Below are 10,406 nucleotides of genomic sequence, written 5' to 3' on the forward strand. Positions count from 1 at the left end.
TTGAATGGTCATGGTAAAGTAGCGCTCTGCAGGGACGGAATCAGGATCAAAGATCAAGGGGGCCAATGTAGACTAATCAATGATCTTGGTTAAAATCTTAGACTTGTATATCCTTTTCAAACACACCTAGAGAAGTCTTGAAACACAAAAAATAAGAAAATATGCTACCAAGTGGGGTCGAACACAAGTCATTTGTGTTATAACAACAAAGTCCTACCAAAAAGCAAATAAGAGTTGATGTTATGTATTCAGTATTATATGTATTAATAGGTTATTTTTTGTGAATCATGATTTTTGTAGATTATAGTGGAGGTCACTACGGCTTGATCGAGGGGGACCATGGCCCCCTTCGGCCTACCTGTAGTTCCGTCCCTGGCGCTCTGAGTTGTCATGATTGCGACTAACTAACGAATAGGCTCGGGCAACACAAAAGATCCCGACTTTTTAAATGACAAGCAACTCGCGCGACTTTTAAGGACACCAAAATTTGACTTAGGGAAAAAATTATAATGGATCAACTGTCAGATTCCCCAAAGATCATAAAAGCAAGATAACTAACCGCAAAGAATGGGCGCTGCCCTTGACTCTGCTAAATCAACGTCAATGAACTCAAGCCTTTTACATATATGTTCAAGCTTTTGTGACAGGGTATCTATGTCCATTGCAGCAGAGGACTTTTCAGTAGCATCCCCGAGCTCCATCTCTCGCTTCATTACGGGACAATATCAGTAAGATTGGCATTTGATAATATGAACAAAATGGATAAGACCCACCAGAATTATTAGTAAAAGCAAAAGTACGTTACCATATACTCTCCTCCACCCTGCGTACAGCCTACACGATTCCCCGTACAAAAATTTTCGTATTCTTTTTGGGTGGGTTCACGATCCGGTACCCCCCGAATTAGTGTACTGGAATTTTTAGTCTTAATTAACCTAAATCTTTGTAGAAAACTATAAATTCGACAAGTTGGGTAGTTAACTACAAGAATCTTTTTAGTTAAGCTTGTTAGATTGTAAGTTTTATGCAAAAAGGGTGTCTCAGAATAGGTGTATCTATTATAAATGTATCACAAAGAGTATATTATGTCTAGGAAAATAGTCCAAAACGAAGTGAAATACAAAATGGCGTACCAAAGAAGTATACTCTTAGCGCACCCAATACTCTCATGGCAGTGAACCGCGTACCAGGTAACTTTCTGCAAAAGAAATGACAACACAGTAACCAAAGCACATCTTTAACTTGAACATAAGCATCACAAAATTCGAACCTGAAAAAGTGCAAGGAGATTAGCTTCTTCTTGCAGTAGCTGTGTTCTCTCAAAATCGGCGTTAAGGACACAATGCAAAGCTGGTGTATTGTCACCAACAACTTCTTGCGCAACATGTAATATCTGAAAGCTCTTAGGAATACCAATAATAGCATGCATAGCCATATACCTGAGGAAAGTTGTTTTCGCCGTACCATTCCTGCCAACCAGGCCTGTGTAGCGAAGAGATATCTGTGTAACAGAATTTGCCATAACATCAGTAGAGCTTCTACTGTTAGGTGACTTGGGGCAGTGACGTTACCATAATGCCTTCCAAAAGATAGCACGAGTGATACATCCTAAATGAGGTCACGACATTCAGGCAAGGAAGAATCGAAAGTTACCACAAAGATCAAGAGTTGCAAGAGAGAAATATAACAAAATTCAAATTTTGTTAGCCTTAGTCCTTAGGTCTGGTGTCAATTTACTTGAGGGCCTTTTCTGATCCAATGACTAAGAAAAGGCAAAATTTGAATTCTTATGATCTAATTTTTTCTTTTTTACTCCCTAGGAATGTACTAACTGTTAACTTGAACAGTAGCTTTTCATTCAAGAATGGAAACCATAAGAAAGAAAAGAAAAGGAGATCAAAAACTCAATTGCAGTTGAACTGAATAACCAAAAAAGATTCACATACTCATGTTTTGAGAGATCAGGTACCTCATAGACTTGTAGATAACAAAAGCAAGAAAAGGGTACAGGTATTCATAAACAAGATTGATTTCCACCCAAATACAAAAAAGACGGAGAACGAATACCTCCTAGACTTGTAGATAACAAAAGCAACAAAAGGGTATAGGTATTCATAAAGTAAGTTTGATTTACACCCGAACCAAACAAAAGCAATCGTTCCCTCTTTCTCTGCCACCATGATGATAATGGTAATGCAAGATCCCTTGCTAAATTATAAAATTGTGTGGGAGTGTTGTTATCGAACTACCAGATCTACTTCCATCATCACCCTCCTCTCTTTTTCTCTTATTGCTACCGGAAGAAGCTACATTCTCCAGGCCCTCCAACACCTCTGTTCCAAGAGACACCAGGATTCTCAAATGCTCCAAGGAATGTTGCCGAGGTATGTAAGGTGCAACTTCATGTATTACGTCAATCAGACCCTGTAAAAAAGAGCAACTTATTAATAGTTGAGCATTTAAGATGATTCAATATTCTGACTCATCGAAATTTCGAGTCAATACCTCGTAGTCCAATCCAACAACGTGTTGGTTGATTTTTTCCCAGCTATATCTTCCTGTGTCGTAATCCCCACACATGATAATAGCACTACATGTCTCGTCAATCCTTTCGTCATTTGTTATCTTTTCCAGCCAACCAGGAGTCTGGTGGTCATAACAAAGTCGACACGGGGGGATCAGAAAACAAATAAAGAGAAAGGGGTCAAATAAAGAAAGTTAAGTTGAGATGTTAAACCTTTTTTAATTCAGTAATAACATCCCTAAGCAAATCACGATTATCGTGTACTAAGTTGTCATACTTTTCGCATTCAGTGCCGAGCATATGAAATATTTCCTAAAGAGGAAAAAGAAACACAAAGTTATACTAGTAATACATTCATTGTTGGTAAATAACAAGTGATGATTTGAGAAATTAGTATCTACTAACCTTGGAGATATTAATTACTGTTTGTAAATCTTCCTTATGAGTAAGAGCATGTTCTGTGGAGACAAAGTAATTGTACACAGCTTCTTGTAAAGGATAAATAGACCCTTCATTTTTCTTCTTTTCAATTGACATATTTTTCCAAGCAGTCATTTCCCTTTCGACGATATCCCTAATTAAAACACCACCATTTAATCATCATGACCATCAAATAATGATAATGTAATATCAAAGAAACATACATGGATTGTCGATAAGAAAACAAATTTTTCATAGATTTGAAACCCTAAACAAGCAAATCCACACAAACAGGAATAGAAACCCTAAATCAAATTCCTAGATTGTAGATAAGAAAAGAAGTTTTGCAACCCTAAACAAGCAAATCCACACAAACAGGAATCGAAACCCTCAATCAAATTCCTAGATTGTAGATAAGAAAAGAAATTTTGAAACCCTAAACAAGCAAATCCACACAAACAGGAATAGAAACCCTAAATCAAATTCCTAGATTGTATTAGGCAGATAGATAGAAATAAAAAAAAAATTGCTGACGATGATGAGGAGGAGGAGGACGGGTAGAGATGATGATGATGATACCTTTGCGTTTTCAGACCGACGTAATGAAAATCCATTCTCGCTTTTCTTTTGCTTAGAGGGTTTCTGGGGGCACAATAATACAATATTGAAGTTAGTTTAGATTTTTAAAAACCTGTTTTTGAAAACTTGAAGTAGGTAGAGGTACAATATGAAGAGGTGGATGTGATGAAGTTAGTTTAGATTTTTAAAAACATGTTTTGGACGCCTCTCTTAGCACCATGAGGTCATGGGATCGAGTCTCGGTAGAAGCAGTTGTCATCAAGATTTATCTTATGTAATTTAGGATATAAATAATGTAATCGGGCTTTAGGCCTCTTTCATTCTCGGTTTAAATTAGACGGTTGTCGTGCTTATTACATCTCCATGACGAAGAAAGACTGGAAACTATGGATGACCATTTTATGTGTGGGTACCTTTCCTTTCCATCATCTACCAAATTCGAGATACGTTTGCGGGCCTCAAAAACACCGTTCTACCTGTAAACTCACTGGGATCATATATGATCACTCTGCTCAAAACACATCATCGTCAATAACAGGTGCTCATTTCTATCGTTCAAAATCTGATCCATGCTTGTATATATGGTAGGTGAGTTCATTTTCTTCAAGAAAAACTATACTAACTTCTTCAAGATGGAGAGTAGTTTTAGAGTTGTAAGAAATGAGATTTGGCTCTTCTTTTCATTTTACTTGTTTCTTTTTCTGGATTTTAGCTTGTAGTAAAATATACTTAATCCTTTTAAATCAAGTACTATAAATTTTTCTTTGTGCTTGATATATAGTTGAATGAGAAGCATATTCTTCTTGAATCCAACACCTTTACTCAAAAATTTATAACTATTCATTAGTATCCAATTTTTCTGTAATCTTATGCACTCATACAGCTGCGGAGCTGCCTCTCTCTACTATATATATATAATAATACCCCTCATAGTCTCCGAGTGTATCTAGTGCATGGGTTAGGTGATGAGCTTGCCCTGACAGGCGCGTGCACATTTTGGTTGGTGAATCTGCTAGAGTTCAGTTTGACAACAAGACCTTGTACTCTATTGGGTGTCCAGTAGGAAAAATACCGGCAATGAGTTGAGTATATTGTTAGGGGTGTCAACGGGTCGGTTCTATTTCGGGTATCTTGTGAAACCAGAATTGTAACCTATTGAAAGTTACAGTTGTACTTTGTATGTATTTCGATCATGTTGAAAGTGCCTTGAATATGGGTCAACATCTAGTTGCCACCAGAGAACCGTTCATTAATGTTTGCCCTAGTCTTATGAAAGGGTTGTTATCGGTGTAAAGGGTATATCCTGTTTTCGGTTTTGATGAGATAGTTTAAGGCAATTGAATGCTAGAGTATTAGTGACTTGCAAATACTATAATCCTTAAAGAAATATTTGTAATCTTGTTCTTCATTTATAATGAAAATCATCGCGCTACTATTCGCCGTGGAGTATGTTTCGCCAACCGAACTACGTTAATCTCTTGTGTTTTGTGTGATTGTTAACTTTCGTTATTGTCTTCTTGGTTTGCTTGTTCTTCGTCATAACAAATATTGTAGTACAAAAATCCTGAGTTCAAAGTATAGAATAATCAAGTTCGGAGTACCAACGGGGTATCCCCGACTCCAAAGTATTGATTGTTGTTCTTTCATTATGTCTTAACATACTTAAATCCTTGAAGTTGTAGCTACAATGTTGCATCAGTACTTAGCAATAACTACAAGTCTCCACCTCCAAGTTCCATTTCTTAGTAGTACTTCTTTTATTATGTTCTTGCATGGGTATCTGTAGAAAACTCGAAACAAAATGAAGGTGCATGGATTTGTGTGAGGTATGTGTATATTAGTCAGAGAGAGAAAGAGTATAAAATTATTTGCTATGGAAGTGGATAGTTTTAGATTTGAATCAAGATGTTCTTAACTTTGAGTATTAAAATTGAGTCTCTTTACTTTGTTATAACAATACTGCAAAGTAGTCATTTTCTACTCTACTTTTCTTCTTAAACTCTTCCATAGAATAGACAGAGACAGATATGGAAGATATGCAACTTACCATTATTACTGTTCTCCTGTTTTCTTACTTGCTACAACCCTCTTCTACTCAACCTTTGTGTAATGATTCAAGTGGGTCTCTCTCTCTCTTTATCTCTTCTATTTTGGTGTTCTTGAGCTTTCTTTGCAATTCTTTTGTTGAAATCTATAATGGGGTTATCTTGTTTTTGTTTTGCAGGAGCACCCTTAACTCCAACTCTACTCTAGTATTTTGTCCAAACAATGGAAATCATGTGTGTTGGGATTCCAACCAGGACTTGGAGTTGCAGAAGTCATTTCAGGCTATGAACATCACTAATCTTGCTTGTGCTTCTCTCTTGAAATATATACTGGCAAAAAGTTGACTATCTGAAACCTAAATGCTGGTCATTTTTTGAGGTTGAAAGAATGGATGACAAATCTCATTTTTTTGTGAATCATGATTTTTGCTGTACCATTCCTGCCAACCAGGCCTGTGTAGCGAAGAGATATCTGTGTAACAGAATTTGCCATAACATCAGTAGAGCTTCTACTGTTAGGTGACTTGGGGCAGTGACGTTACCATAATGCCTTCCAAAAGATAGCACGAGTGATACATCCTAAATGAGGTCACGACATTCAGGCAAGGAAGAATCGAAAGTTACCACAAAGATCAAGAGTTGCAAGAGAGAAATATAACAAATTCAAATTTTGTTAGCCTTAGTCCTTAGGTCTGGTGTCAATTTACTTGAGGGCCTTTTCTGATCCAATGACTAAGAAAAGGCAAAATTTGAATTCTTATCATCTAATTTTTTTCTTTTTTACTCCCTAGGAATGTACTAACTGTTAACTTGAACAGTAGCATTTCATTCAAGAATGGAAACCATTAGAAAGAAAAAAAACGGATTTCAAAAACTCAATTGCAATTGAACTGAATAACCAAAAAAGATTCACATACTCATGTTTTGAGAGATCAGGTACCTCATAGACTTGTAGATAACAAAAGCAAGAAAAGGGTACAGGTATTCATAAACAAGATTGATTTCCACCCAAATACAAAAAAGACAGAGAACGAATACCTCCTAGACTTGTAGATAACAAAAGCAACAAAAGGGTATAGGTATTCATAAAGTTTGATTTACACCCGAACCAAACAAAAGCAATCGTTCCCTCTTTCTCTGCCACCATGATGATAGTGGTAATGCAAGATCCCTTGCTAAATTATAAAATCGTGTGGGAGTGTTGTTATCGAACTACCAGATCTACTTCCATCATCACCCTCATCTCTACCAGATCTACTTCCATTATCACCCTCCTCTCTTTTTCTCTTCTTGCTACCGGAAGAAGCTACATTCTCCAGGCCCTCCAACACCTCTGTTACAAGAGACACCAGGATTCTCATATGCTCCAAGGAATGTTGCCGAGGTATGTAAGGTGCAACTTCATGTATTACGTCAATCAGACCCTGTAAAAAAGAGCAACTTATTAATAGTTGAGCATTTAAGATGATTCAATATTCTGACTCATCGAAATTTCGAGTCAATACCTCGTAGTCCAATCCAACAACGTGTGGGTTGAATTTTTCCCAGTTACATCTTCGCGTGTCATAATCCCCACCCATGATAATAGCACTACATGTCTCGTCAATCCTTTCGTCATTTATTACCTTTTCCAGCCAACCAGGAGTCTGGTGGTCATAACAAAGTCGACACGGGGGGATCAGAAAACAAATAAAGAGAAAGGGGTCAAATAAAGAAAGTTAAGTTGAGATGGTTAACCTTTTTTAATTCAGTAATAACATCCCTAAGCAAATCACGATTATCGTGTACTAAGTTGTCATACTTTTCGCATTCAGTGCCGAGCATATGAAATATTTCCTAAAGAGGAAAAAGAAACACAAAGTTATACTAGTAATACATTCATTGTTGGTAAATAACAAGTGATGATTTGAGAAATTAGTATCTACTAACCTTGGAGATATTAATTACTGTTTGTAAATCTTCCTTATGAGTAAGAGCATGTTCTGTGGAGACAAAGTAATTGTACACAGCTTCTTGTAAAGGATAAATAGACCCTTCATTTTTCTTCTTTTCAATTGACATATTTTTCCAAGCAGTCATTTCCCTTTCGACGATATCCCTAATTAAAACACCACCATTTAATCATCATGACCATCAAATAATGATAATGTACTATCAAAGAAACATTCATGGATTGTAGATAAGAAAACAAATTTTTCATACATTTGAACCCCTAAACAAGCAAATCCACACAAACAGGAATAGAAACCCTAAATCAAATTCCTAGATTGTAAATAAGAAAAGAAGTTTTGCAACCCTAAACAAGCAAATCCACACAAACAGGAATGGAAACCCTAAATCAAATTCCTAGATTGTAGATAAGAAAAGAAATTTTGAAACCCTAAACAAGCAAATCCACACAAACAGGAATAGAAACCCTAAATCAAATTCCTAGATTGTATTAGGCAGATAGAAAGAAATAAAAAAAAAATTGCTGACGATGATGAGGAGGAGGACGGGTAGAGATGATGATGATGATACCTTTGCGTTTTCAGACCGACGTAATGAAAATCCATTCTCGCTTTTCTTTTGCTTAGAGGGTTTCTGGGGGCACAATAATACAATATTGAAGTTAGTTTAGAGTTTTAAAAACCTGTTTTTGAAAACATGAAGTAGGTAGAGGTACAATATGAAGAGGTGGATGTGATGAAGTTAGTTTAGATTTTTAAAAACATGTTTTGGACGCCCCTCTTAACACTATGAGGTCATGGGATCGAGTCTCGGCAGAAGCAATTGTCATCAAGATTTATCTTATGTAATTTAGGCTATAAATAATGTAATCGGGCTTTAGGCCTCTTTCATTCTCGGTTTAAATTAGACGGTTGTCGTGTTTATTACATCTCCATGACGAAGAAAGACTGGAAACTATGGATGACCATTTTATGTGTGGGTACCTTTCCTTTCCATCATCTACCAAATTCGAGATACGTTTGTGGGCCTCAAAACACCGTTCTACCTGTAGACTCACTGGGATCATATATGATCACTCTGCTCAAAACACATCATCGTCAATAACAGGTGCTCATTTCAATCTGTCAAAATCTGATCCATGCTTGTATATATGGTAGGTGAGTTCATTTTCTTCAAGAAAAACTATACTAACTTCTTCAAGATGGAGAGTAGTTTTAGAGTTGTAAGAAATGAGATTTGGCTCTTCTTTTCATTTTACTTGTTTCTTTTTCTGGATTTTAGCTTGTAGTAAAATATACTTAATCCTTTTAAATCAAGTACTATAAATTTTTCTTTGTGCTTGATATATAGTTGAATGAGAAGCATATTCTTCTTGAATCCAACACCTTTACTCAAAAATTTATAACTATTCATTAGTATCCAATTTTTCTGTAATCTTATGCACTCATACAGCTGCGGAGCTGCCTCTCTCTACTATATATATATAATAATACCCCTCATAGTCTCCGAGTGTATCTAGTGCATGGGTTAGGTGATGAGCTTGCCCTGGCAGGCGCGTGCACATTTTGGTTGGTGAATCTGCTAGAGTTCAGTTTGACAACAAGACCTTGTACTCTATCGGGTGCCCAGTAGGAAAAATACCGGCAATGAGTTGAGTATATTGTTAGGGGTGTCAACAGGTGGGTTCTATTTCGGGTATCTTGTGAAACCAGAATTGTAACCTATTGAAAGTTACAGTTGTACTTTGTATGTATTTCGATCATGTTGAAAGTGCCTTGAATATGGGTCAACATCTAGTTGCCACCAGAGAACCGTTCACTAATGTTTGCCCTAGTCTTATGAAAGGGTTGTTATCGGTGTAAAGGGTATATCCTGTTTTCGGTTTTGGTGAGATAGTTTAAGGCAATTGAATGCTAGAGTATTAGTGACTTGCAAATACTATAATCCTTAAAGAAATATTTGTAATCTTGTTCTTCATTTATAATGAAAATCATTGCGCTACTATTCGCGGTGGAGTATGTTTCACCAACCGAACCATGTTAATCTCTTGTGTTCTGTGTGATTGTTAACTTTCGTTATTGTCTTCTTGGTTTGCTTGTTCTTCGTCATAACAAATATTGTAGTACAAAAATCTTGAGTTCAAAGTATAGAATAATCAAGTTCTGAGTACCAACGGGGTATCCCCGACTCCAAAGGATATATATATTCTTAACGGGTACTAAATTCTGATTCGGTTCTGTTCTCGAGTAAAGAGATACCCATTGACACCCCTACCCGTTACATTAAGGCGTGGATACACGTATAATGAAGCCTCTATTTTGTAGGATATGTTTAGTATTCTTGATTTTTTATTGATTGTTGTTCTTTCATTATGTCTTCACATACTTAAATCCTTGAAGTTGTAGCTACAATGTTGCATCAGTACTTACCAAACTACAAGTCTCCACCTCCAAGTTCCATTTCTTAGTAGTACTTCTTTTATTATGTTCTTGCATGGGTATCTGTAGAAAACTCGAAACAAAATGAAGGTGCATGGATTTGTGTGAGGTATGTGTATATTAGTCAGAGAGAGAAAGAGTATAAAATTATTTGCTATGGAAGCGGATAGTTTTAGATTTGAATCAAGATGTTCTTAACTTTGAGTATTAAAATTGAGTCTCTTTACTTTGTTATAACAATACTGCAAAGTAGTCATTTTCTACTCTACTTTTCTTCTTAAACTCTTCCATAGAATAGACAGAGACAGATATGGAAGATATGCAACTTACCATTATTACTGTTCTCCTGTTTTCTTACTTGCTACAACCCTCTTCTACTCAACCTTTCTGTAATGATTCAAGTGGGTCTCTCTCTCTCTCTCTCTCTCTTTATCTCTTCTATTTTGGTGT

The 10,406-nt window shown here is 36.3% G+C and overlaps 2 protein-coding genes across 3 annotated transcripts; both read right to left on the minus strand.

The window, feature by feature from the left end:
- Positions 1 to 1,896: 1,896 nt before the first annotated feature.
- On the minus strand, positions 1,897 to 3,663 carry LOC147535164 (uncharacterized). Its single transcript, XM_086650866.1, has 5 exons — positions 3,524 to 3,663; positions 2,930 to 3,098; positions 2,738 to 2,836; positions 2,506 to 2,646; positions 1,897 to 2,424 (listed from the first exon to the last, which is right to left on the minus strand). The coding sequence occupies exons 1-5, from the start codon at positions 3,556 to 3,558 to the stop codon at positions 2,209 to 2,211; spliced, it is 660 nt and encodes a 219-aa protein (XP_086506992.1). The 5' UTR covers positions 3,559 to 3,663; the 3' UTR covers positions 1,897 to 2,208.
- Positions 3,664 to 6,433: 2,770 nt separating this feature from the next.
- On the minus strand, positions 6,434 to 8,246 carry LOC147535165 (uncharacterized). 2 transcript variants are annotated; one of them, XM_086650864.1, is made up of 5 exons: positions 8,089 to 8,246; positions 7,498 to 7,666; positions 7,306 to 7,404; positions 7,074 to 7,214; positions 6,434 to 6,992 (listed from the first exon to the last, which is right to left on the minus strand). In XM_086650864.1, the coding sequence occupies exons 1-5, from the start codon at positions 8,121 to 8,123 to the stop codon at positions 6,744 to 6,746; spliced, it is 693 nt and encodes a 230-aa protein (XP_086506990.1). In that variant the 5' UTR covers positions 8,124 to 8,246; the 3' UTR covers positions 6,434 to 6,743. The 2 variants fall into 2 exon arrangements, with proteins under 2 accessions (XP_086506990.1, XP_086506991.1); XM_086650865.1 differs by having other exon boundaries at positions 7,074 to 7,193; positions 8,089 to 8,230.
- Between the last annotated feature and the right edge of the window lie 2,160 nt (positions 8,247 to 10,406).

This window comes from Eschscholzia californica, unplaced genomic scaffold (genome assembly GCF_041429995.1).
Source record: "Eschscholzia californica isolate CP2 unplaced genomic scaffold, dmEscCali1.0.p SCAF_6, whole genome shotgun sequence".
NCBI lineage: Eukaryota > Viridiplantae > Streptophyta > Magnoliopsida > Ranunculales > Papaveraceae > Eschscholzia > Eschscholzia californica.

Excerpts from the sequence above, each read along its gene's own strand:
- LOC147535164 (XM_086650866.1), bottom strand. The coding sequence starts at position 3,558 with ATGGATTTTCATTACGTCGGTCTGAAAACGCAAAG. Across the intron at positions 3,099-3,523 it reads GTCGGTCTGAAAACGCAAAG|GGATATCGTCGAAAGGGAAA; the intron begins GTATCATCATCA and ends TGTTTTAATTAG. Across the intron at positions 2,425-2,505 it reads TTGTTGGATTGGACTACGAG|GGTCTGATTGACGTAATACA; the intron begins GTATTGACTCGA and ends TCTTTTTTACAG.
- LOC147535165 (XM_086650864.1), bottom strand. The coding sequence starts at position 8,123 with ATGGATTTTCATTACGTCGGTCTGAAAACGCAAAG. Across the intron at positions 7,667-8,088 it reads GTCGGTCTGAAAACGCAAAG|GGATATCGTCGAAAGGGAAA; the intron begins GTATCATCATCA and ends TGTTTTAATTAG. Across the intron at positions 7,215-7,305 it reads TTATTACTGAATTAAAAAAG|ACTCCTGGTTGGCTGGAAAA; the intron begins GTTAACCATCTC and ends TATGACCACCAG.